This window comes from Corapipo altera, unplaced genomic scaffold, assembly GCF_003945725.1.
Source record: "Corapipo altera isolate COAL_440 unplaced genomic scaffold, ASM394572v1 61553, whole genome shotgun sequence".
NCBI lineage: Eukaryota > Metazoa > Chordata > Aves > Passeriformes > Pipridae > Corapipo > Corapipo altera.
This window is the reverse complement of record NW_020884918.1, coordinates 792,767-820,739: the sequence shown is the minus strand read 5'-3', so window position 1 is coordinate 820,739 and position 27,973 is coordinate 792,767. Positions and strand designations below refer to the sequence as shown.

Genomic DNA, 27,973 nt, shown 5'->3' with positions numbered 1-27,973 from the left:
AGAAAAGAAAAGAAAAGAAAGAAAAGAAAAAAGAAAGAAAAGAAAAAAAGAGTGTTTGTTCAGGGTGGAAAGGAAAGAAAGGCAATGTTTATGCATAATTGGAGGAGGAAAGCATCGGTGATGTGTTAGTATCAGACACCAAGTTTTTTGGACAGCTCTCAGCAGAGAGGAAATATTTAATCATTCAGGAGGGGGGGAAAGTCAGGGTGTGGTCAAGGACCAGAAAAGAAGTAGCTCCACATGAATGACAGTTCAGAAATGAATACCTGGGAGTCTCTGACCACATCTTTCCATAGTAGAATGAGCTTGCTAGCCTTTGTTGGCTTGAACAGACACAGAAAATCACCTTTGTTACCCAGCCAGGGTGTTTGTTTATTTTAAGTACCCTGATCAACTTTGAAGGATGGCATAATTAATCAGCAAAGCTCATAAGTCTGCTAATTATGTTACAGATAATTGTCAAAACATAGGACCAGATGATACCAGTTATACATAGATGGGAGTGAGAGGTAGCTCATTTTGCGTTGGAGGGCCTGATTCTGTAAGGACTGAAACAGTAGAGAGAATTACACTAACCCTGAGTTTCTCAAATCTGGAAAGATTGTGGGGGTTTATTTCATTGGTTTTGTTTGAGTCTTTTTTTTTAAAGTGCTCCATGCTTTTCCCTATTCAAAAAATGTTTAGGAATTTTGTTTTCCCTTCTTTTTGAAGGCTTTACTATAATTTGCAAGGTTCCAGCTTGTGTTTATTCATTTGCTGTTAGGAACTGAGCACTAATTTGAGCAGCTGGATGGGCTTAAAATCACAACCAGTATGCATTTCCTAGCTGTGAAGGAGGACAGAAGAAAAATTTAGTGCTCTAAGTCCTTTCACAGAAGACTTTCTTTAAAGAGGCACTATCAAGATTAAGATAGTCTTATTCCTTCTCTGAGTCTTTCCTCGTTTGTTTTCTTTTTCGTAAAATTACTTTTTATTTTCCAGTTCAGGAGCTGCAGCCCTGATCCAGTGCACAGCTAAGGGGTTTATGATTACACAAAGTGTTCACACATCTACTTTGAGGTGTGATTTCAAACCAGTTTAGACAAATCAGTGGATAAGGTTGCATGGCTGTTGGGTTTTTTCCGCTCAAATGGGACTTGTTTCAGGTTATCTTAAAATAATTAGATTATATTTGTTTGTTAATAGAACTGAAAGCAGAGCACAACCATACCACCTGTATAGGATAGGGATACACCTTGAGAAAGAAGGTCTTATCTTCAGAAATGCTGCAGCATCTTGCTTGGAATAGGTTTGGATCTGGTCCTCCTGGGGTTCGGGACTGAAGTAGTGGAGTGCTCTCTGTTATACTGCAGCAAGCTCACCCCACAGATAACTTTAACCCTTGGGAGAAGGGAAATTAGGATAGGAGGAAGAGAGTAAACACGTTACCTTTGAAAGCATGACCAGTAGTGAGGGGAAACCACTTCCTGTCTCAGAGTGGGTCTAGCCCAGTACCAAGGGGTAGCATGGGTACCATGTTTCCGGTCTTAACCTGGTGACAGCCTTTTTCAGTTCCTGTGGAGGCTGTGTTCTAAGTCATGCTCTGAGGCTACCTGCACATTTAGATCAATGAGAGAGCCTGTATTTCATGGGCCTGGCAGTGGGTGAAAGCAGCTAGTTAATTTACGCTGCTTACTCAGTTGTTTGTTAAATGGCAGTGCTGTGGAAAGCATTTCTCCATGGGCAAGAGGGCTGGCTGTGGTTCTTATCTTTGTGGCCAGGCATACGAAGCTACAAGCACAGAAGGTCTAATCTTCTTGGATGGACAGTGGCCAATCTCTTTTTGCACTCAAAGCACCGAAGTCAATGGAGCTTGGCCTTGCCTAAAGTCTGTAGAGTCAGGCCAAGCAACCATTAGTGGCAAAGGCAACGTTTGGGTCTTGCTTCAGAAGAAGAGATAAAGCCTAGAGAGTGAAGAGCACATCAGGGAAGTGCCAATAGCCAGGGGTCATGGGCTCAGGATAAGGAAAAGACGAGAGCAGATGTTCATCTCTTAGTGGGGGAGCAGGGGTTATGTCTGTAATGCCCTCGGGGATACATCTGTCTCCCTGGCCTCACGTCTGTACCGAAGAGTCCTCTGGGCTCTATGTGCCCATGACGTGTCCCATATGCAGAGAACACCCTACCTGCCCAACAGACAGCAACAGATTAACACTGAGAGCATCTGCGAGACATCTCAGATGTGGGGTCTGAGGGCAGGCTTTCACCTAGGCACTGCAGGCAGAGGCAGACCTACAAGCACAAACGCTTGAGCTAAGCACACACTGAGCTAAGCAAAACTGAACCAGGACCCTCAGCACATGTTCTCATCACTCGTTTAAGTTCTGTAATGCCTTCTGTGTGCATTAACTTATTAGCCACTCTCAGTAGTCCAAGGCTCCATGCCAGTTAGCCTAAGGCTGTCTCAGTTGGTGAAGAGCAAGGGGAAATGGCCTAAGTTGTGACAGGGGAGGTTTTGGATGTTAGGAAAAATTTCTTCCCCAAAAGGGCAGTCAAGCACTGAAACAGGCTGCCAAGGGAAATGGTGGACTCACCATCCCTGAATGGCTTCAAAAAACTTATAGATGTAGCACTTCAGGACATGGTTTAGTGGTGGACATGACAGTGCCATGTTAGCAGCTGGACTTGGTGATCTTAGAGATCTTTTCCAACATTAACAATTCTCTGATTCTATGGCTATGCTCTTGCTCAGCCCTGAAGGAGTTTGATATCAAAATATCTAGGCTAAAAGAGAATGAGGTTGCTTTCTGCTCAATGCATGTGGAGTTGGCTAATAAAAAAAGTTAGGAATAGAGAAGAATGATTTTAGATAAAAGGTGTTTGGGGCACATTTTAAAATTGGATGTAAATTATCTTGAAATAAACTCAAGAGGGAAATTAGAAGAAAGATGAGATTGTGGAAAAGCTTATCCCTACTGATATTAGGGAAGAAGGGGGGAAAGGACAACAAAAGATTGACTTAGTTTTATATTAGAATTTGATGTGTTTGTGAACAGAATTTCATGTTGTGGTTGCTCATGGTAGCAGCAGGGAACTGAATTTAATGAGCAGAATGTCCATTCAAGAGTTATACCCCTGCTTTCAGATACACAAATAGATCCTCTTATATAGCTTAGAACAACCAGTGGGCCAGTCCTAGGACTCTTTACTTGCTGGAGTGTACTCACTAAATGTCTGAGGACTTCTCACATACATAAGGGGTCTTGGGCTGCAGACTCATTTCCCAAGGTAAAGTTGTCATCCAGAAGACCCCCTTCTTTTCAAGGGAGGAAAGGTCAAGTGCATGAGCCAAGCAAGATCGATGAGTGCAATAAACACCCATCTGGATGATCAGGGCACCAGTACCTCAAGTCACTGAGGTACTGCATGTGAGGAGGCACAATCTAGCAGTGAACATAGACCTTTCAAATATCATTTTTACTGTGTGACTGACCACAGCTTTAAGGGGATCTCCTGCTTTCTCTTTCACATGCAGATTTGCACAGGAAACAATATTTATAAGATATAAATATTAAAAAAAAAAAAAAAGGCAGTGTTGTCTCTCTTGTTTTGGAAAATGATTCTTTGTTCCAAACATCCTGTGCTTTGTCCTCAAACCTGGTGAGGACTGAGTTCTCCCTTTACCCTTCCCCACATCATTTAAAACCAGAGCTACTGTAAGGTTGAACACTACATGCTCAGCTATCCTGGGGACAAACTCGGGATTGTTTATACTGGAAAGGTTCTGTTTGGCTATTGACAAGATAAGCAGTTTCTTCAAACTCAAGCCTAAACTGTTCTATGGGGAGAGAGTTTTGTATCTGAAGCCACAGGCTTGTGCATGTGAATCTAAACTGAACTGAAGCCCTCTCTAGGTTCATCTATACGCAGGAGAAAAGGAGAAAGATGAATCAATAGTTAGACAGATGGATTACGATGTGGTTTATGTGATATATAGAAAATGCCCTCAGAGTGCAGGGATGGCCGGTAGCAATCATTCTCAGGGGTAGGCACCAGAGCATGGACTGATTTGTAAAGGTCAGACCCTTCAGTGTGTTTTTTTCTTTTTCATATCTCACACATTCCTGTTTCAGGTCTTCTCATCTGTTTGTGTACATGTCTGTGACACATATCTCATCAGGCAGGGAAGTGGGTGGTGGGGAAGAATTAAAAGTCCTTTACCCAGACAAGGTTTGAGATTGTCACTTCACATGTGTTGTATTACTAATGAGTAATTCTCACAAGGCAAACCAATGTGACTTGTTTGGTTTTTTACTAAACTTTTTAAAATATTTCCTTTTCCTAGTCTTTCATTAATCCAACATTGTACCAATCTGTAGTGCCCACGGTAAGTGTAGTTAATGTGTAATTACATGGCAATACATGCAAACACAGCACTTACCTCTATTCCCATAGAAGCAGGTTTTTGCTCTATGAACTACAGCTGAAAAATACAAACACAGGGGGCTGGTTCTGCAGCTAACCTATGCTGAAGCAGCCTTCCTTATTCTGTAACATTCAGAGAAATTTCCCTGAACCTGAGCCTTGACTTCATGGTTTTTCTTCAGAGAGAGGAGATTGCTTTGGATTCACGCTTATGGCTATCTAGTTTAGATCACTGTAATTCAATTATGTCACTCAGAATCAGGTATGGAGTGATTTACTTGAATTTTGCAATTACACATACACAATTCAATTGTAGATGATTTTCTTGGCCTTTCCAACTTTGACACTAATATACTTTGCATTTCCTTAGGGCCCTCGATCAGGGCAGATTTTGTTCAATGCTTTAAAAATTATGACCCAGTCCTACAAACACATTCCTGCCAATATCTTTACTCACATAAATTGCTGTATTGAATTCAGAGGAATTACTATTGTGTTCTTGGCACATTTGAAAACAGGCTCATGGCAGACTCAGTCTGCAGAAGTGGTAAAATGAAATTCCTCTTAGTGCTTTGTGGAGAGATTTTAAACATAGTAAACATGTTTTCTGGAAATTTCAGAGCAGTTCATACCTCCAATTAACATCTGAGCTATACCATGAGATTGTCAAGAACGGCATAACATTTTTAGGAAGGAAGTTGCTCTGGGATGGGATTTGTTTTCCAATAGGCTAACCAGCATCTATAGAGATGCAGTAGTGCCCAATAAGCATTTGCTAAGATCTCCTAGCTCACATCAGCATCCTATTCTTCATGATTAGGTCACAGCATTGATTTAGGGGGCTGCTAATATACCAAACACAACGGAACATCAGTGAGCAAGAAGAGTTTGTCATTTGCCCCCATAATGTTCACATAATTCAGGCGTAGAAAAAACTGGATGATTGTTTCCTTGTCTGTTTAACACTAGACTTTAGGTACATTTTTTTTTTCATCAACCACCTTCATGGTACATTATGGCAACTTTATCTTTATTGTAGAGAAGAAAGAACTAAGAAAGGGGTAATGATCTGTCCAAAGTCACCCAGAAGGCCAGTGGAGTAGCACCTCTACTTTTTACACTTTTTGGGACCTTCAGGAAATGTGGACAGTAGAATTCCTTTCATCACAGATTTTTATATTTTTATACGAATCAAAGACCCAATCTGTTCCCAGGGAGAATTCAAATTTTTTAAGACCTCTAAGGAGGGGTGGAAAGGCTATTCATTATTATCCAGATGATTACCAAGATCATCTTCCATAGTTTTATAGAACATATAAGCTCTAGAATAACCTTTTTTCTCCTGAAATTTTGTAATCCTTAAGGATAATCAGCATATTATCTTCAGTATAGCTTTCTCCTGCTTGGATATACTCTTTCTAACCATAACTGACATTTCAGTGATCTTCAGTACTCTCCTTATCTCCTCACCTTTCCTTCCCATCTCAGATCACATTTTAAGCTATTCAGTATATCTCCGTGCTTTTTGATTTTTTTTTTCCTTTTCTTCTTTTTTTAATCTCTGCATTTGTCCATTCCCAAGCCTGGTAGAGTCTTAGTCCTAGCTAGAAACACCAGATATATTGATGAGCAATGAAAAACGGAGGGACAAAAGAAAGAAAGGACTAGTAGGAAGAGTGAGAAGAAGAAAGATGGAGACAGTGAGAAATCAGCTGTCTCTGCTTCACACTCTTCTTTCCCAGGTGATCCTTCTACCTCCTCTAAATTAATATCAAAGCCAGAGGGAAAAGAAGAGGGTTGGTGGGGGAGAAAACGGCAACCTTAGGAAAAGAAAAATCATGATGCAGAAAAGCGTCTGTCCCCTGTCTAATTCCTGCAGTGGCCTGTAGCTGATGGTGCTGAGAAAAATACAGCAGCAAGCTCTGACATTTCATTTCTGTGGAGAATTGAAAAAGGGCTTGCTATAATTCATCGCTTCTTGTAACTCAAACCCTTTTTGACAGGAGTACCTGCGCTGTCTTTTAACAGTGGCACCACAGTGGCTGTAATTGGACATGAAAAATGATGTTGTGTTTCTACTTGCTGGGAGAATTGGAGTGGGGGTAGGTGGGGCAGTGGCAATTTGGTATGAGATGGTGATATCTGGCCATGATTTGAATGGGTTGGTTTTAGGAAAAGAAAAAAAAAAAAGGAAGAAAAAGCCAAATTGAAGGGTATGAAGTGTAACAAGTAGGATCATCTTGTCCAAGGTATGCAAAAGTGATTGTAAAGGTGGTTTTCAACAGAGATGAATGTGCAAAGAATCAAAGTAAAATGAGAAGTTTGATGCATGTGAAGTTCTGACTTCTCCACAGACCCAAACATTGATGAGACTTGTGGGAAAAGGACATACAACTCTCCTTTCCTGAAAGGGACTGATTCACAGCTGCAGTGGTACCCTGTACCCATAGTTCCCAGTACAGATGTGGAGCATGAGTAACAGGCTTTTCCTGAGTCCACATTGGGAACACAATTGTGAATAAACCCCTGCTTTGCCACCTGCTTGCCACTTCTTGGAAAACTGAGTCTGTCATATGTAATCAGACACCTAAATTATTTTTTTTGGCACTTACCGAAACCTCTTTGTGCCCCAGTGGCTCTCAGCACATCTTTGCTACAAAATTGCTGTTGAGGGAGGCACTTCAAAGCAAATTTTTGACCAAACAAGATTTTGAAAAATGAATGAGGATACACATTGTCCTTATTTATAATGGTTTCATGTCTATTGAGCATTCTGGTTCCTTAAAGTCAGGCATCTTCATGTAATGTAGACAATAAAAAATTTTAGTCAAGTCCTAAAGATTGAGAGAGAGGCTAAAGAGGAGATAAACACTTTCTGGGTTAACTAATGGTAAAACAGTATCCTTCTTTTGCAGTGGCAGCCCAGTAATAATGATACCGAATAGGGAACCATGATCATATTTCAAAGGAGAGCACAAAGAGGATCCATGGGCAGAGGAAAGAGTGACCACTGAATGAACAGAAGAGTAGCACATCCTAGAGGAAAGCCTAACAGATTACATCCACTCCATCTGTTAGATCAAATGCTGGCTTAGCCTGCCCAGGTCTTTTCTCATGTTGCCAAACCTCTTTTGAAGTCTTCTATAGGCAGGGTTCAACAAAAACCTTACAGCCACATCTGTAATTCCTATGATCTCATGTGGATTTCCATGGTATAATTCAGATTTGCTGCCTGATTTCTTCTATCATACTCACAGGGTACATCATGACAGGACAGATATTAAAGATGTCCATTTCAGTATTCCCCCAAAAACTCTACAGAAGACTGCATTTTGGAGTATAAGCTCTAGTTTTATTTCATTAAACCCATGGAAATTTCCAGATGAATTAAAAACAGGGAGCTTGAAGCTCTAAATTCCCTTCTCCTCAAGCAGGCATTTTCCCAGACTGGGAAAGCTACATCTTTCTACTATTTTATTTCCCCACTTAGCCCTTTTCTGGTCCCTGTGACAGCTCCTTGCTCCCAGAGTGTCTGTGTAAAAAAAAAAAAAAAAAACTTCCATAGATGGAGAGAAGAAACTTAATTATTTTCCTCTCAGTGTTTCTCCCTATAATTGGTGTCTTTCATGTCAAGATGATCTCAATTTGTATTATGGGCTCTGTGCAGGCAGCACTTTCTCTTTGGTCTGTAAAGAAATTGTCAAGTGTATAAATCATAGTGTACATTAAATTACACTAGGCTTTTACTTATTAATTCCCCAGTTTTAGTTCCTCTGTTGGATGCTCATTCCCTTCCTCTTTTTTTTTCCTCTTGGGGATTGTCTTCTTTTTCTCATACCCCAATCCAAAAGAAACCCAACCCCCCCAAAAAAAAAACCAACCCAACCCAAACCAAAAACAATCAAGGAAACCAACCCCCCCAAAAATTTTGTCTCCTTTAATTTTTGCCAAAAAGTCTGATGATCTTCTCTGCCTTTTGCAAGCTGATCACATCCAACTCAACAAGTGGGAAGAGCTCTGTCTTGTTTTTCTAAAGATTGGCTCCAGAGCTTACTCAAGTTCAGTGGGAATTTTCATAGACTTTAACATTCTTCAGATCAGCACCTACGTTGGTAGATTTATAGGATGTTCTGCATCACAAGGCTGTGTCCATTTTGGATTCATGACCTTGTCTCTCAAGGTCTGTGTGCTGCACACCTCCTGTAAATTCCTGTCTACCATGACTATTTCTCTTGCTGGTTGCTTGGAATGCAGGTTCTGGCTGCCATGGAGTGAGCACCAGGGGCCTCTGACCACCCTCCTCTGACCACAGGAATTAGATTAGCTATGAGGACCACATTAGGAACCCATAATATGTAACAGGAGTGCAAGTGTCAAAAGTCAGACCTTGGTATGTGGACAGTGTCAGCACCAACATGCTACAAACACAAACCAGTCACAGATGTTGAGTAGGTGAGGGAAGTAACGGGGCAGTTTGGCTTCATTATCCAGCACAGGAGAGCCAAGATGGGGTTCATCTAGCATAAGTCCAACAAAGGTGAAAGTCACCTAGATGTATAGACTATCTTTCTAATCACTAGAGAGGAACAGGCACTTCAGAAGACCATACATCCTTTTCATTTCAGATGCCAGCTTAAGAGTGGCTTAAAATTACAGTTTTTGTACATTTGGAGTTACATGACATAAATTACCCTCCTCATCTCTGTGATGTCAGATCTTTAAATGTCTGTAACAGCTAACTGCTCACATGTTACAGGAGCCCTATGGCAGGATGTCTGTCCTGCTGCTGCTAAATATATTGCCTCTGGCCCTGCTAATGTCTTGTGATACCTATGTGAGTGATGGGTCTTTACAGCTGCAGAAGCAGGGGCTGATACAACCTTTATCTGGTACCAGATCCTCTGTTGGTTTCAGCAGAGAAGAAACTACTCAGTAGTGTCTGGAGCCCCTGATCCTTCTCTCCCAGAGTGTGAGTCTAACTGAATTCAGTTTATGGATAAGTACATTTTCCTCCAGAGACAACAATGCAGCAGGATCTGCTTAGGCTTTTCATCATCTTAACCTACTTGTCAGCCAGCTTGATAACTTGTTATTACTAAATATGTGTGCAGAGCAATTAGAATAAATCTAAGTTGTTATGAACTACTTTCCAAAAAAAAAAAGAAAATAAAGAAAAAAAATTTTAAAAGAGGGAATTAAGGGGGGGAGAGGGGAAGAGTAAAACTAATGGCCTTGCTACCCAACTGTGATTAGTCACAAATAAGGAATGACTAGTATCCCCTGAAGGCACTCTGTGACATTCATCAATTTGTGATCCAACTTTATTTGGGAAGACATATGTTGCGAGATTCCTATTGTCTTCTGACCTTCTGCTCCTTGTGATACTTGTTTGAACTTGTACTTTCTTTGTTGGTTGAAAAATCTAAAAGATATTTTCATTCCACTCAGACATTGTCACACATAGAAAGATATTTTGAATAGTCCTTCTACACAGCACATGTGACAAGGAGTAAGAGGAAAAGAAGAGCTTTCAGGTTAAAATCTCAGCTGATTCTGATCCAATCTGCATCTCTAGCTACTGACAGGAGGGGTACACCCTCACCCCTTTTAATCAGACACCCACATCATGTAGGCACTACCAATGAAGTCCATTGTAGACATTTGTTGCCCTCCTGGGAGTGAGCAGCTCTGGGGATAGTGATGGTCCCTGATGCTTTTGTTGACTGCCAAAGGGATAATTTTGATAACAGAAATCCTATTCACAGCACAGTGGCAAGGTTTTTATGCTTATTTATATTCTGATGTGAGAAAGGAAGAAAATACCTGAAAAAGTAACAGAGGGAGAAATTTTTACTTATATCCTGTCCTCTACTCCCCCAAAAAATCGCACCATCCAACACTCCTCCAGCATGTAGACAAATCAGATTCAAACCCCACTCCCCGAATGTGAAATGGAGTCTGCTATGTTACAGGTGACTATCCTACTGAGCTAACAGTAGAAGTGGAATTCACTTTTCAATTTTCTTTTCATTATGCCAAACTCAAGAAATCTTTGCAATTAAAGTCTCACTGATCCTGATATTCTGACAAGGCATTTCTACTCTCACACAGTAGTGTTTCCAGAAGAAACTATTAGAAATTTTAAAAGTTATGTTTAAAATTTCATGACCTGTGTGAAATGAGTCAGATCCCTCTCCCAATGTGATTCAACAGAGCTCCTGTCAGGTAAATGGAGTGACACTGATTTATTTACCTCAGACCAAGCAGCACCCTTTGCTCCATGGTTACTTCTTTGTTTACTAATTGCTTTTTCCCCCCCTTGGGGAGTAAATTCTGGTGCTAACTATGACGTATGGTAAAAAAACAAAGCGAACCTCTGTATATGAATGTTTGATTCCTCCATTAATTACGTGTTTCTCTTTGTTCTTCCTTGCAGATGAACAGACCGATCCAGGTGAAACCAGCGGACAGCGAAAGCCGAGGAGGTAGTTGACTGCATTGCTTTCAGCCACAGTGCTAAGTATAATTGTTGTCTCTGGCTTCTCTCAGGCAATGTGCTGATCAATTAGTAACGTAATCACTGCCAAAGAAATTCCCTCCGCAGCAAAGATTCTCTTTATTAAATCTCCTTTACTTCGTCTCACTTTCCTCATATTCAATTATTATTTGATTTTAAAAGGCAGGCAGGTGCCAGCGATTGCCTGAGAAACAAATAACTGCCTCGTTAAGAAGTGAAGCATCAGGCACTGACTTAACAAAGTTTAACAACAGTGACGGCAATGTGGGTTTTTTCAGACCTACATTGTGCTGAGCTGCAGAGGTGTTTAATTTGGTTAAGATAAAGCAGATATTTTATGGTTTCTCTGACCGTGTTGTTTCTGCTTGCACTGGAGCAATTCTGCTTTTGGAAAAAGCAAATTCTGAACTGGCAGAGTTTTCTGCACCTGTATCAGCTTATCTGGATAAACCTGTTGTGGAAACTGAAGACTTCTCTCAGACCCGGGGAGTTATTCAGGATTTGCACAGGTGTAGCTGAAATCAGGAGCTGGTCTTTTGCTTTTCCATCCTGCACAGTGGATTTGGAAGGCTTTGTTAAGTGATTGTTCAATAGATCACCAGTGATAAGGTGTTTCCTGTAAAAGGTTTTCAACCTGAACTGATGTGGTGATACTTCACCGTACTCTTCTAATAGGAACCTGTTTGTCAGATCAAACACAGAGCTCACTGAGAAAGCATGAGATGGTCTGTTATGCTGGATAAATTACCATCCACTATTTTTTTTCTTGTATCTGTACATTTATATATATATATATACGCGCACATATATAATGACGTGTTTCCTTCCTCTCTATCCCTATCTCTTTGGGAAAAAATAGAGAGGCTTTTCCTCATCTATGCAATAAAAACCTCTAGTGCTTATGTATCAGATAAATGTGGGAGTAAGGTTTGTCACTTAGGAATGATGCAGCTCTTAGATGTCTGAAAACTTTTCAATTTCCACCATAAATATAAACTCTTCCTCATTTGTGAGATGACTATCTTTGTGCTGGCATTTGTGGAAATCTCCAGCAACGACTACTTAAAAGGAGTAAAATGCCTCACAAACAGAAGACACCATGTTCTCTTTCTATTTGAAAGCTGTGGATTCTAGAGGCTTTGGCTGTGTCAGTGTGAGGCTGAAACTCTCCAGTGACTCAAGTCATTGGAAGACTGTATGTAGCTTGTAGTTAAAGGGCTGGTGTTACGGAGTAGCAAAACCAACAGGCTGAGAGAGGCTCTGTAAGGAAGGGCTGCGGTGCCATGTAATTGTAGAGCAGGAGAGGAACTGAGTGCTGGAAAAACACTAGAAATCTCAGGGATAAATATTGCAGTTTTAGAGCCCCCCTTAAAGAAAATTTGAGGGAATTTGGCCAATACTGGGCAGAAAGTATCTGATGGGATCTGGGATGACGAGTTCTGCTTTGAAAGACCACGGCATATTTCTAACCTGCAAAAAAGGCATGTCACATTGGGCAACACTGTCCAGTAGTTTTTAGCAGAACCGGGTCAATTTCCCTCTTTTCCCTCCCTGTCTGATGATCTGGCTCTGTGTCTGAATAGGACTGGGTAAGCCATGAGCGGTTGTCAACGCCAGTCTCCTAGGGGAAAAGGGAAAGGCTCAGCTGCCTGTGCAAATGAGGGGACATTATGCACATTCCAGTGGAGCTCGTGCCGACAGCAAGAGTTAAGGGAGGGCCTTTTGTCTATTTAATTAGACATACCAAAAAATAATAATTAGGCTGGCCAATTTGCTTAGTGCGCCTACAGGGTATGTAGCTCCCAATCACTCTTTTTTTTTTTTTTTTTTAAATGCAAATCAGTAATAGAGAACACATGCCTGGCTTTCTGGGAAGGGTTTTCGAACTCCTTTGCTAAGAGCAGCTGCTTTCAGGGATGGTGGTTTGAACTGCAAAGGGCTCCAGCGGCAGTTTGATTCCACATTATCTGTCACACCGGTGGTTCCCTCCCTATTGTGTTTTAGCTAATTATCCGCCCATCTTGCACAAACCTCTTCTTTTCCCACCCAGTCTGCTCCCATATTGCTTCTGTCAGTGGTGGTCACAATGCAGAGGCCAAGCGGGTGTGTTCATCATTGGTGTGAAAGACACGTTGTCCTAATTCCCCACTGACAAGCTGCTTCTGGGCTGGTGATGTTTCAGGACGGCATGACTCAAGGGCAACTATGGGAGAAAAGAACAATTGGCACCCAAGGGAGGCATTGTACGAAAACTTACGTTCTTCAAGAGCCCACCGGCCGCTGCAAACAGAATGCTAAAAAGGAGACCGTGTATCTTAGGAGTACATCAAAAGACTTCATTAGGGCTGCAAGATAAAGGTCAACTTCAACAACAAAGAAACTTAAATTGTAGCTTATTATACCCTGTCCGAGTATTGGGTTGGGACATAAGGGAAGAGGGGGGCTTGGAAGACAAAGGAGTTCTGCACAGCACGAGTCTTTTGGTCTGCCTGAAGTCCATGCTCTGAATACACCTCTACCTCCTGAATTATGGGGAATTTTGGTGCCAGACCATGGTGCTAATGAAAGAATGCAGTGCTCTTTGAAACTGTAGTTTGCAAGGAGGATTTTGCTGAAAGTCGTGAGCAGTGTTCTTGAGGAAGTGATATTGTGTTTTACTTACGGGCAAATACTTGCATTTTGCTAAAACGTTAATTGTTGAATTTTCCAGCAAGTTCTGCCACAGTTAAAAGGTGATGAGAATCCCAAATTTATTTTCTCCCTCACTCAGATTCTGCTCAGCCCTTTTTCCTGTTGTTCTTCTGGAGTCTGGATTTTGTCAGTCTTTAACCCTTCCTGTGTACTGATTCTTCGTTTAACCAAAATAGCGTGTTATCATTTAGTGTGTGTGAGCAAGAATTTAGAGTATCAGGCCATCTAGGTTTGAGGAAGAATTCAAAATGTTACTTGGCACAAATTACACTCAACCCTCCAAAATGGAAATGCTGAACGCCTCTTATTAGTTTTTTACCTGTTTTGTTATTTTTTTGTTAATCTCCATATTGGAGCAAGACAAAGAGTGAAAAACTTTTCAACAAAAACTGTCATTATTTACATTTACCTAATCTCACAGGAACTAGAAATGAATGTGTCCTCGATATATTTCTCTAGGGAAACAGTCTAAATTAGTGGGAAAATTTTGCAATTTACATTCCATCCTATTTGTGCATATGTGTTGTATAGTCAAGCTACAAAATGTTTCATAGGGTTATTCCTTCCACAAAATGCTTCATGAAGCCTCAAATACCTGATCAAAAAGTCAGAGTCCTTTGAGATTTTATAGAGACTTTAGGGGTAGTGGAATTGATAGAACATGATAAAAAGGGAACAATTCATTATTTTGTTCTGAAAAATCACAGTGTAATTCTAGCTCTATTAAGGATATCTTAAAAATTCTCATTGACCTTTGGTTTGGTCAAATTTTGACTTCGCTATATGGAAGTCATTTTGCCAGAGATTAGTTATTCCTATATGTTTTTAGAGATGTAAATTATAAGTCCACATTAAAATTTTGAACATGACATATCCCAATTAAACTGTTAGAATTTTCTATTATTTTCATCTTGGTGAAGTTATTTTTTCTTGGTTCCTCGTCTCTTGTACAGCTCTAAAAATAGCCCGTAGATATCCATGTCTTAAAGTTTCTCAAACTCAGAGAAAGATTTCAAGTCTGTTTTGTGGTTTGGGGCAAAAGTTTGGAGCCATTTCTTATTTTATCCACAATATCTCCAGCTCTCACTAGACAACTCTCACTGCAGCTGGCAGGGTTAACCTATGATAAACGCAGCCCTGAGGTCCCACTACGTTGTACAGGCAGTAACATTTTTTAAAAGGAAAGGACTCTCCTGCTGCTCTAGTTGCAGTCCGTTAGTGATGCTTAGATGCTCCACTGCTCCCACATTCCTCTCAAAGGACAGAGGAAAGTCTGTAAAGGAAGGCATGCAAAGATGCACATGGTGTGCTGCCCAGACCCAGTGTTAATGTCACTACCAAGAGGCACTTCACAGTGGGTTTTGAGGTCCTCCAGCATCTTGTGGAAGAGAAACAGAAGGTTCCTGAACTAAAGAAAATAGAAAGGAAAAGTAGAAAGTGATTTAGAGTTTAGGGTGCAGTGTCCTGCAGAGAGGGTGTTGAGAGATTTAGAGGAGAGGCTGTGATGCATCATACTGCAGTGCTTTCTGCATGCAAGAAATCTACTAAAGCTTCTATCAGTGTTTATGCTTTAAGGTAGATTGTTTTTGTGCGTCTTTGAGGGAGGCAAATTAACTGGTTTTTTGTCTGCTGTTTGGCAGCTAGAAGGCTTGGACTTCATATTTCAACAAACTTGCTGCATTTCTCTACCTGTTACTTGACCTGCAGGCTCTGAAACTATCTGTTTGGTTATGGTTTATTCCAGATTCAGAGCAAAATGTTCAAATCAATTACATTTAACAGTAAAACAGTGGTACCTTGCTCATGCACTATGACCTGTTTCTTTTTATACGTTCAGCTTAGTAACAATGATGGGATCAGAATGGCCTCTCCACAGTTTCTAAGCTCTATTTGCATTTGGGACAAAAGTCTAGGTCTAATTCTTGTTTCATCCAGGTCTTTTCTAGCTCACTAGCTCTCTGCTGCAGGTGGCAAGGTAGTTTGTGACAAACACAGGCCAAGATCCCAGTAATTATTTGACATTAACTGATCAGAATTCCATGGCTTGTGTAGATGGTCAAAACCTCTCAGGAGGTTTCCTACACAGGTACCAGCCAGATCCAGGTCTGTTTAGGAGCTGCAGTCAAGTAAGACTGGTTTCTTTCAGCTTTGTTGGCTTCACACCGGTATAACAATGCCGCATGGGATGATTTCCTTCTTCCTTGGAAGCCCTTTGTAAAGAGTAGATTTGTTTGCTTAGTCCTTCAGACCAGAAAGGTCTGAAGAAGAGAGGGAAGGGTAAGTAAGGAGACAGCAATCTTGACAGAGCTCATCATCATCTCTTCTGCTCTGCTGAAGGTTGGGCTATGGTGGTGCCCAAGAAATTCTGAATCTGGGGCTGTGAACAAGTCAGAGTTGTACCTTTGTAATTCTCATCTCTTCCTTATTTCTGAGCCACATGTTGCCTGTAACATCAACCTCTGTGGAAGAAACTTTGCCAGTAGTTCCCTATTTTCTGCCTTTGCTGAGCTTCTTTAAAAGACTTCCCACCCCAGAACCCGGAGAGCAGGTTGAGAAAATGTCCGATTTGGAGGTGGTAATCCATACAACCCACCTCTATGTGGCTTACCACAGTTTTTTCTTCAACTACTCATCTTTTTTTCTTTTATTATCTCCACACCCATTTAGCAGGCAACACTGGGAAACACCCTAGGGAAGCAGATAATGTTCTCCCTTCTCACAGCTCCATTAACTCTTCAAACATCACCATAAGCACAATATGATGCAGCTTGATCTTCTATAGCTGAGGTACAGAATGGCACAGACAGGAACTTGCAAAGGTCCTACAACACACGAATGCCAGCCTTCACTGACAACATTGTAATGGCAATGCTGACTACTAGCTGGACAGCAACAGCTCCTGTCTTCACATTTTGTGGTGTCTGGACTCAAGACCTCTAGAAAAAACATTTACCACACATAGGTCTCATATTCCCATTTTTTCCCTTGGTGTGCACAACAGTTTAAACAGCATCTCTCTCCCTTCTTGTCATTCCTTGCAGTTTGAAAGGTGATTTTTAACTCCATGTGAAATCCTCCTCCTAAGTCTCATACATGCCCTCCTCCAGAGGTTTGTCCCAAACATTATCAGCTGGTTTTGACCCTTCTTCCAGGAGGCACCATCACACCCAAACCTAAATATTTTTTCTTGATTAATTGCATATCCAGTATTATCCACTGATAATGAGTTGCAGTATCTCTGTGTGGAGGGCAAAGAGAAGGAATGGCTGTTTAAAAAATCCACCAGAAGTGGAGATGAGCTCGTGAGTCAAAAGAAAAAAAAAAAAAAGAAAAAACAAGAACCTAAGAAAAGACTTTGATATTAAACTGGAAGGCAGGTTTCTTGCCTTAGAGGTTGGGGAAATGTCAGGACCAGCAGAAAACCTCGGTGCCACTGACAGGGTGGCGTTCCTGAGGATTGGCTGTTGGACATGCTGTAGTATTAGGAGAGATGTCAATGCCTTGAAACATGTTTACCTGTCTGTTTGTATAGTCAAAAGCTGGGGAAAGAGCTGGACCCAGGACCACAACAACCACTTAAGGTATCCCACAGTCTTGAGCATCAATCTGGGCTCTTCTGTCCTATATGTCCTGGTGTCCTTCCCATGGAATAGAAAAGCATGAAGTTCAGGGCAGGATCAAAAAACTCATTTAGATTTAACAGTCTTCCTTTCTGCCAATTCATGTGAAAGCAAACCCAAGCTTTAGACCCTGTTCTGTGTTAAGCATCTTTCTACAACAACGTCCAAGGCTCTTGAGTTCAAAGGGAACATGTCCATCGAATTTTATTTCATGTCTGAACATCTGTTAAAATCTGTGGTGTTTTTCCTTTAGACCTAGGATAAACTTCATCTAGAAAGAGCATTTTAGTTCTCACAAAAATCTTCTCTTTCTAGCTGTAGCTGGTTGTGGAACTGATTACATCAATGGGATATGAAAATCTCTTGGTTTATTGTGGAATTTCAGGACTGCATGACCCTACTGACAGCTGACACCCTGTTGTCCTCAGAAGGCTGTATTTTCAAGCAGACAGAATGTACCAGCATGCAAATGCATCAGTTAATTCAAAGTGGCCCTGAGTGACCCCATTCATGCTTTCCACTCTCTGGTAAAACTCAGTTCTGGGGGAGAAAAAAGGCTCCGGCAGATCCTCATGTGTAGTGTTTTATATTTGATGACTCTGCTGAAGGCTGATGTGCTCCATTCCATACTCAACTGCTGAAAGAATATAAGGGACATCAAACTTTTGTTCACGTCTGCCCTTTCCATCGTGATTGAAATCGATGGAAGTGTGCCCATCAATAGGAACTGGAAAAGATCCACAGGACATTGTGTTCTAGCACATGTCCTAAGGACAACCTTTTAAAATCAAGGGAATAAAAGGGAAAGAAAAAAAAATAAAACAAAATCACACTGCACATTTTTCATAAAGCATCTGTAACCTAACAATTTACTGACAGGAAGGAGGAGAGACCAGAGCAGAGCCTGGGGAGAGGTTGGTGAGCTTATGCTTATTGCCTTGAGGTTTTGATATCAGTTCTGTTTCTTGCTAAGACAAAACTTTTGATCAGTTATGTGACTTTGATTATCTTCTCCTTCACACCCTTCTTTTATTACCTGCTTAGGTTGTGATATGCTTTAATTTACTCATTTTTTTGTGGCTAGTGCCTTTGGCATTCGTGCATGTCAGGCTGTCAGTGCCATAGGGCTAAGACACCAGTGGAAGCCTATAGCTGTGCCCAGAATGATCGATACAGGACCAAAAATCAAGTGATTGAGGGCCCTCACACCACAGTGTGATACTTGAACTTTTTTCAATAACAAGGCAAAAATGGAAGAAGTGGTAGGAGGAGAAGAGTGGAGGTAATAAAAAATGTAACCCTATAAAAAAATCCTACCTTTGTAAATACATCTCAGCCTCCTAGGTGAACTCAGGGACATATAACAATCCCAGTATCTTTTTTTTTAATGTAAAAGTTGCTTGTCAATGGGTTTTTATACAGCATTAATAATACATTTATAGATACGCTCCACAATTAATTGCAAAGCATTTATGGCACTGAACAGTTAGAATGCATTATGATAATCAGTCCTCGTGCATTGACTTTATTGTAAAGGTTTTGCTGATCACTGTAATTGGCTTGTTATTGCACGGGAATATAATAACACCTCTCTGTATAGTAGTTTATAGCACATCAATAGCAAATGCATTCCCTTTATTGAAAGCAATGTGCATTTTATTAGAATATAGCTGAATAAGTGCAATCTGTGTAGACAAATGAAGTTTCTAATGACCTGTCTCAAAAAAGAGTCGAAATAACAAGCCATTTATTATGTACTTTTTCCATTGATGAACTTGTTGTTATGGTTACACAGACATTTCTTTAAAAAACATAAGACACATTTTGCTGTTCTTTCAAAGAAGATTTTGGGGGAAAATAAACATATAGGCCATTTTTATGCCTGATGTTGAATACAGTATGGGTGAATGATGCTCACACCTTAGAGATTTAATTTGCTTGTTGAGATTTTCCAAGCTTCTTCCCTGTGTTTGGTCTGACATTCACAGAAAATCAAAACATTCTCACTCTGAGCCCAAGCACGGCTCTTGGGTGCTGTACTAACATCCCCTACACCATCACCAACACATCAGATATGAGGGCTTGGAGCTGTCCTTACACCTGTTGTATGGGTTCTTTTTCTTTATTTTAAAAAACAGACATGTTTCATAGTTAACAACAAAGAAAAATTAAGAAGGTACCCAGAGTTATTTTCCTGCCTGCCATCATTGCTCTAGATCTGAATTTCAGTTCTTTCTGAGAACTTAGAGTTGCACCCATCTGGCATACAGTGTAATTGATGTGTATTTGTTTGTTCATCTGACCCCAACTGTAATTAACGTCAGTCAAGTACCTTAACACCTTTGAAACCTTGAATCTGGATAGAGAACATTATTGTTTCCAGATATGGTACAGTTAGTACAGTTACACTGCTGTGCAGGGTATAAACTGAGTCCAGTTTTCAGCACATAAAGATGTGCCTGCTTCTTCTCAGCTGTCACTTGTTTATTGCAGGCTTGAAAATACCTTTGATTCTAGAGTAATCCAGAGTCTTTCTGGACAGTAGGAGCTAGGAAATGTCTGGACTATAGGCAGTACCCTCAGCTGTTGGCACACAGACTGTCTCAACCCTGCAGTTTTGATGCAGACTTAACTCTCCTCTCTGACTGGGAATTTCAGTGAGAAGGGTTTTGCCTCTTGCCTGCTGAGATCCCAGATTATACTATCACAGCTTTCAAGATGTTTCAACACTCTGGAAATGCTGGAGGTCAAGAAAACTTTTCTTCGTGGCACACACAGATTTTCCAACCTCTCTCTGTATATTGCAGTGTGCACGTGAAATCAGCTTGGGAGGTAGAAAATATCTATGTAAATAATGTAGCTCTCTGAGAAAACTGTATCTAGTTCTTTTACTCAGAATCTGGGCCACTTAGCAGCCTTAGACTTAGACACAGAAGAAATGTTGAATAAGGCTACTATGGCACTGTTCTTAGAATGCTTTTTCAGGCAGGATTCACTTTACGTACCTTTAGCACCTAAATACTAAACGTATTGTGTAAGTTAGTCATCTAGTCTCCTCCTGTGGACAGTGCACGGAGACAGGTGCTTCAAACTGTGATTCACCCCATCCTAAGACAGATGGGATAAATGGTACTTCAAAGTCCCTTCTCTCTTTCTTCACTGAATCAGGAATGAACCTGTGACAATTAACTCAGATTTAGGTATCTCGCTTTTAGACACCTAAAGAGAGGTAAGATGAATCGCAACTTTCACCTTTTCATTCCACAGTTTTCTATCCATATCACATGAATGATGATACTGGACTTTTTTGAAATCCTGGGTAAGATCTATGAATAAAAATTGCTATATAAAAACTATGAATTGTAGAAGAAGTTGGGATATTGTCCTAAAAAGAGAAGACATCTTTCTCCATTAATGTGTTTGCTTCATAACATCAGGGGAAGAATAGGAGGGGTTGCATCCCAATCAGCCCAAGCAATAGAGATAATCTGATCAATTTTAATTTCTTTTTAAAGTCGATTTTCATTTGTATTTTTGTATTTCAGTTTGCTACCACTCCCATTCTCGCAGCAGAAAGTGAACTCAAAAAAACCCCAAAAGCTTCAAATTAAAAGTAGTGTGCAACATCAGTGTCTTTAAAATGTGTTTTCATAATTAAGAAAAATATTTTTATCTTTAAAACCAGCTTGCTTTGGAATCTGTGATAGAAAATGAATATGGCCCCTTGTAATATCATTTGTAGAAAGGTAATTTTCAAGGCAGCACTGCACTGAAACATTTTCCCCCAGGGAGGATAAACAGTTGGCTTCAATTAGTGAGGAACTGTTTCCTTTCTTTTCAATTTTAAGGACAGTCTTGCAGTTGGATCCTGCACAGAGGAAAAGAAAGCTCTACACAGGGCAATAGACTGCAGCTTGGAAGACTGAGGCTTAAATTCTTGCCTTGCCACAGATATTCTCCTCGACCTTGAAGAGGTTACTTAGGGTCAGCCTATTATTTTCACTCCATTTCTATCTGGTGACTATTATTATCTTTGACTGAATATACACGTAAAATTGGCCGAACATCTTGCTCTGACTCCAGTTTCCTTCTATAAAATAATATTGGTGCTGCAAGGATACATGCATTAAAGATTATTAGGTGCTCAGGCTCTCTAATCATTAGTTCCACAGAAGTAACTTGGTTAGATAAATAGAGGTGTTCAAAAGTGTCAAATGTATTTCACTGCTCAAATCTCACATAAAGTCAATGGGCCTTGGGTGTCTAAATATTCCCTTTGAAAATCTCCCCAAATAATGATGTTCTTCCAAATAGTTGGAGACGGCTTTGTGGGGCTGATTCCTTACGTTTTTACAGTGGAATCAATTTGAACTTGTTCCCATAAGAGAAGCTGCCTGTTGGTGCTTGTGGAAGTTGAAGAGGACATGTTCCATACCAAGGCAGGTTTCTTTCATACCACAAGATTACCCAATGAAAGGGACTAGAAGAGTGTTGAAAATAAGAGAAAAGCAACTTAAATATGTTAAGACTGGTCTTGGTGAGGGGATGCTTTTCTTGTAGCAGCAAACCTATGATGCAGGAATTCGTAGTAATATAATTGCTGCCCATGCACTGCCATAAGAATGGTAATTAATTCTCCCAAATCTTTATTTTATCCATCTCTTGGGTCACTAATGAATGGCCAGAATGCATTGATTATAAACCACAAAATATTGACACTTCCTAGCAGGCATGCAATTAACGCAAAATTATATTGCCACAATGTAAGGTACATTGGATGAGTTGCCTTCTTGGATTCTTCTTTTTTTTTTTTTTCCCCAAAATGACTATAACTGTTATTATGAATAGCTAATGAAAAAGAAGTGTGAAAGAGTGGGCCAGAACCACAGGCACGGGGGAATGAAGATAGTATGAGTTTAATGACTTTAGAGATCAGACTAAACCAAAACAGGATCTCTACTACCTGGATCAGAAATCTAATTATTTACTATCTATCTTGTGGCAGTGCCTGGGAGACCGGTCATGAACCATCACACCAGGTGTACTGTACAACACTAAGCTGATGCCGACCATCTTTTCCTTAAAAGATTACTCTCTGAAGATAAGACCAGATGTACTGTCTGAATGCAAAGCTCTCATATAGTGTCTTCACAGATGCAAAAAAACCCCATTGTGCTGGGTTACACTATTGGGAGTGAAACTAGTCGATCAGGTCAGGGGCTGTGGAGTTAGGATCTACCTGGGGCAAGAAAACAGTAGGATGGCCTTCAAGCAAAGCTCCTTTTGGTGAAACATCCTCTGAGACAAAACAAGTGACATCTTGAATGACACACATAAGAAATTAAGCTAATAATAACATGGCCTCCTTCTTGGAGAGGACCATTCTCCTGCACACTCACACCACGTGGTTGGCAGATTTGATCATACCCAGGGCCAAACAGCTGCCTTTAGTGTACAAGTTTGCTAGTGGAAAAGAAACTTAGGTTCAGTAGATGCCTCAGGGACAGAGGACTGACAGGCAGCCTGTTATGCCACCGTGCCACTCACTACAGAGGTCTGTGGGTACTGTGGTAGAAACAAGGGTGCAAGGATATAGACGCCCCTGAACACCAAGTGTATCTTTACAGAGAGCTCTTCAAAGACACCAGAGACACCTAAAGCAAAACAGAGGTCAAAAATCACGTCTCACAACAGAGAATCAAATCCGAATGCAAGTAAATTCTCTGGTGTTTGCAGTGAGCTGAATTTACCCCTGTCTCTCCTTGATCTCAGTGTGTGATCCTGCACTCTTCCTTGGTATTCCAGGCAATGTGGTTTTTATTAGAACCTCTAATGTTCCCTTATTGAAGTTTGGGCTTTGAGAGGAAAGGCCAAAGTACTGGAGCACTAGCCATTCTTCTGGTGTTTCTGCCTAGATTAAAAGGAAATGAATACGGTTTAGATCTGGACAGAATCGTTAGATCTCATTTAACCTCTTGCATAAACTGACTGTAAAATTTCACCCGAACGGTCTGTGCTGAGACTTCTGACTTGCATTTGACTGAAGAATAAAGAAATTTAGCCAGTGAGTGCCTCTTTTGAGGCTTCAGTACAACTTTGATATCAAACAGGTTGGAATTGTGGAGATGAACCTTTTAAAAGGCTTTTAATAATTTAGCAAATCAGTTCAATTAGTAAGGATACATTTTGGTTATCAATTATGTGTAACAAGTAGAGATAGTAGGATACATTTTTCAATCAAAAAATTAAATACATATGCTTTCCTCACTTTTCCGCACACAAAACAACAAGGAGTGATCTTTTCCTGGGGCAAAATTTTCCAGATTTTTCTAAAGAGACCCTTGAAAAGGCACAACAGCATGATTATCCTAAAACTGAACAAGTGGAAATATTCCTGGTGTCTGTGGACGCAAGGGAGTTCATTCAAAACACCTTTTTTTCCCTCCTGAAAAGCAGATATTCATGTGCAGAGGAAACAACCTGCATAACTCCTCCTATGCAGTCCAAGTGCTGTCATTTCCTTCTTATGACATTTCCATAACAACACAACTGTTTTTTCTTCTTGAGTTTCTAACTTCCTGGTCTGACCATGTGCCAAAAGCACATGTCCAGTGCTTTTCAGAAAGTTGTGCTGTCCCCAACTAAAAAGAAATGTCTCACCTGCCTTATCCAGTGACCGCAGAAATGGTTGTTACTGCATGTCAACAGGCATTGTAGAGTGACAGAATTTCCATGGGCAAATAATCAGGGGAGAAAAATCCTCCATTTTGCAGACATCAGTAACATGCTGACCTTTAACAGCATCATGAGCCTTCACTCTCCCTTTAAAGTATTATATCCATCCTTAGGGGGAAAAAAATTGTAACTAAGGATTGAAATCAGCAGTGGATCATAATGCTGGCTGTGCTATTCAATTGCCCTGCTGTATTTAGGGTCCATTTATTTCTAGCTATTTTTTTTCTATCTTGAATCTAAAAAAAGAAGTGACCAGGCTGGCAGTGACATGTGATTAATAGATTGCACCTTTAGAAAAAGTTAGCAGAAGGAGATTAGCATTGCAGCCTATTATTTATTAATTAAATGCAGACACCCTATTTATACCAATGCTGATGACATTAGTTCACGTCCATGCTTTGGGACTGCATTATCCATCCGGTCTCCCAGCATAGTAATGATTGTTATTAAGCCTGTGGATGTTGCTGGGCTCTTTCTGTCACTTGCTTCTGTTATCAGCAGGAAAGGACAGCCAAGAAGTTAAAGGTCCAACCTGAACTTTTTGTTGAAGTGTATGCTCTGTCTCTAACAGCCTGAATTACCTTGGCCATATCTCTTGGCTCCTTTGGGACATCACTGTTTCCTTTTTGCATCTGTACCTCCTTGTAGCTCAGGGCACGTTGAAAATTTAGTGTACAAGGCAGTATGTTGTGTGAGACCTTTTCTATTGCCTACAGGAGAAAGGATGATTTTAGTGGACATATATTGCACCTGCTGCTGCTATTTCAATTAACAAAAAGGGAAAGAGTTATCTCAAGTATTGTTCTTTAGCAGCGCCATGACAGAACATTACACTTCACATATGACTCTTGTTTGATAAGCTTGTGTTCTTGCCTACAGTGTGTTCAAGAAAAGCTACAAAGCCAATCCAACCCTGAGGTTTCCATTATTCCCAGTAGCTGTTTTCAAGATCCTGCCATTAAAGGCAGGGAAAACAACTAATAGATTGCAGATCTCTCCCTGATCCCACCTCAGGGATACTCATGGGCTTCTGTACCACACATGATAAATAGATTTGTATACAACTACCCTGTCCTGCAATTTGAAAAAGAGAAAGACGTGGTGGTACAGGACACAATTCTGTTGGTTTTATATCAGGAAAAAGCTCTTTACCAGCTCCAGGCAGATCATAAATTAATACATGGCACTTGGTTGGACTGTCTGTGGTCATATGAGCCAGCAGAGCCAATAGACCAGACACGTTTTACCTTCAGAGTAAAGATGAGAATCTAGGGAAATCTTCACATTCACTGGTTGGTATGCTTGAAAAATTACATTTTGGGTATCCATAATCCAAATGTTCAGTTACCCCTGCAGAAGCATGTCATAAATATTTAGATTTGGTAGGGTTTCTTGACAAGCTGTGATGTGCACTCTCTTTTGTGACTTTGTCTAACGCTCTTTTTCCACACATTAAAGGACAAGCAAAATGCATGAACTATCTCTTAACAGCATCTTCTCCGTGTAAGCAACTGCTTTCACTGTAAGCAGCACATTCTGCAACCAGGGCAGGAAGTCTGGTCATGACTGGGAGTAAGGTTTTCTTTCTACTCTGTGAAAATTCCTAAGTCACCAGAGGTACAAAGACAAGTTTTGAAACCAATGTGTACTCATGAAACTATTTAGGATTTGGTCCAAGGCCTACTCAGAAGGCTTTGGAGCAATACCACCATGGGAGGGTTCCTCTAGAACACTTTGAGTACCTGAGCTTTAAGCATCCTCTCACCATCATTTTGGTGTTTGCTGATTTGAATTTTCTTCAGCTATCATGTTGACTCTCTGAAAGCTGAGCATTGTAACAACCAGTCACAATTAAAAGTGAATATTGAAGTGTCTTTCAGCATTATCTGTGCCATGATACAATCGGAACAGATGCAAAAGACATTCAAAAGATGAATGGAGGGAGTGAATGGCTGATTTATCCTGGACTGTTTCTCATGGTGTGAAGTCTGCCTTTCACAGCCTGATGAAGTGCAGAGACAGTTAGTGGATTTGCTACCAGGAAGGGCACACATTCATTTCCCTTCCTGCAAATGTATTTAGAGCTGAAATGTGAGCATAGGAAAAATTACAGCAAAAAAAGCAACCACTGAAAGTGCAAACTATCATTTACTTTGGCAAGTTAGTGTTAAAAAGAATAAGTTGAGGGTAGTAGAAACTGGCATAGAAATTGCACAGAAGGGTTTCTCCCTGTGTGTATATGCTTCCAAATGGTGGTTGTTTTTTTCTTCTTTTCCTTTTTCTGTCCTCCATTTCTTGTAACTTTCCACAGTTAGACATTTCTTCCTACAGACATTTCTCAAATACTACACCAGCTGTGAACACATCCACTCCTAACCTTAGTTAAAAACAGAGTTGGGTGTAAAGCGAAACTGCAGTTCCTTCCCATCCCCATTACTGTAGCAGCGACATAAAGCACCTCATCTTTATCCAGAAAGGGTAGAAAGATGGCTTTAAAATGGATGCTGCTCTGCTAGATGATGTAGATAATATTAGCCCTTCTGAATCTCTGTCAGTGGCTCTCAAAGCCTCTTTCAGATGTAATCAGCCTCCTCACCTTGCTCAATGTACAGACAAAGAAACTGAGGAACTGTGAGTAATGTGTTTTGGGAATAGCACATCGCTACACAGCTTGCAGCTGAAGTCATGTCTTCTAAATCCTGTTCAGTACTCTACTTAAATTTGGTCTTTGTTTCATCCTCACTTCAGCTTTGCATCAGTCCTCTCACTTTTGTAAATGTGCTAGAAAGTGAATCAAAGGGCATAGGAGAACAGAGAGGTGGGGAGTTTGCAAGGGAGTTCCCCCTGGTCCCAGCCTGTCAGGATCTTAACACCCACCTATGTGCGTCTTCCCTGTGGATGGGAAGCAACTTGCTCCTGGCATTGAAGGAAGAGAAGGAAAAGGTGGTGCTATAATGCTGGAGAGTATGTAGCCCCATTCCTGACCTCCCTGCATCCTCTGTGCTGTAGGAATTTGTCATCTCTCACCTGTCAGTTATATTATCTCCCACATGCAGCAGTGCAAACATGCAGTATAACACGTACAAATATCTGGTCACAAAAGGCTCAGCAACAGCTCTGACCAAATAAAATCTCCCAAACAGACAGTGGGTTGGGATATTGTCCTTTTGAAGCTACTTTGAAGGTTTGATTTCCTCCCTCTCCCCTTTTTATGTAAATCTGTTCTACCTACAACACCCAAATGCCAGGAAATCTTAGAACAGTAAATACCCCTGCAGCGCAAACAAAAATCATCCTTCAGAGAAATTGTTTGGCTTCTCAAAGCTGCGGCCTTGCCCTTTAAAATGAAGGGCATCCTTCTGAAAAGCTCTCCTTTCCTTGCAGACCTTTGCTTTCAGCATGCTTGCAGTGATGCTGTCTTCACCAGTGATGGTACCATAGCTTCTCGAGTTCAGCAAGGACACCCAGCACAGGGAGACATTAAAGTGATGTCTCCAAACTCCAGAAGGTGTTTTGCTATTGAGTTGGTATTAAAACAACCTCTTCAGAAGCCAATACCAGCCAATTTGCTACAAGTTATTCCATCTATTGGTTGGGCCCTATAAACCCCCTGTTCCTTCTTTCTGAAGGAAGCCAGACGTCTACAGTCAAGCTATTTGTGTGTGCGTGCCTGGGCCCATCCATCAGTCAATCTGTCAGGGGTTTCTCCTTTGAGCTTTGAACCCACTGGGTAATTTAACCTATCGTTGATGGGGTGGAAGAGGTCCCAAAGCTACTCCTATAAATTTCATGAAAATGGGCAGCCAAGCAGAGCAGAGAGTTCTCATTAGTGTTCATAAGCCCATCTTTTATTAGACATCAGTGAACTCACGGGGGTAGGGACATTGGAAGAGGGTTTTACACATTTGGCTGCCCATGAAGCAACTTGTTTCAGTGTGTGCACTCTGATACCCTGTCAAGAGGCCTCCTGTAGTAACAGCTTCTTGGTTTTAACAGGATGTCAGAC

General features: G+C 40.7%; 1 protein-coding gene across 18 annotated transcripts in view; it reads left to right on the top strand.

The window, feature by feature from the left end:
* The window catches only part of CELF4 (CUGBP Elav-like family member 4), a 700,139-nt gene that overhangs the window by 384,359 nt on the left and 287,807 nt on the right, over positions 1-27,973 (top strand). For all 18 annotated transcript variants that reach the window (XR_003529771.1, XM_027656113.1, XM_027656114.1 and 15 more), the window contains one exon: positions 10,841-10,889. Coding sequence is in view for 17 of the 18 variants with exons in the window: in XM_027656113.1 (XP_027511914.1) it covers positions 10,841-10,889 (49 nt within the window). In the remaining variant the exon portion in view is untranslated. The remainder of the gene's footprint in view (positions 1-10,840; positions 10,890-27,973) is intronic.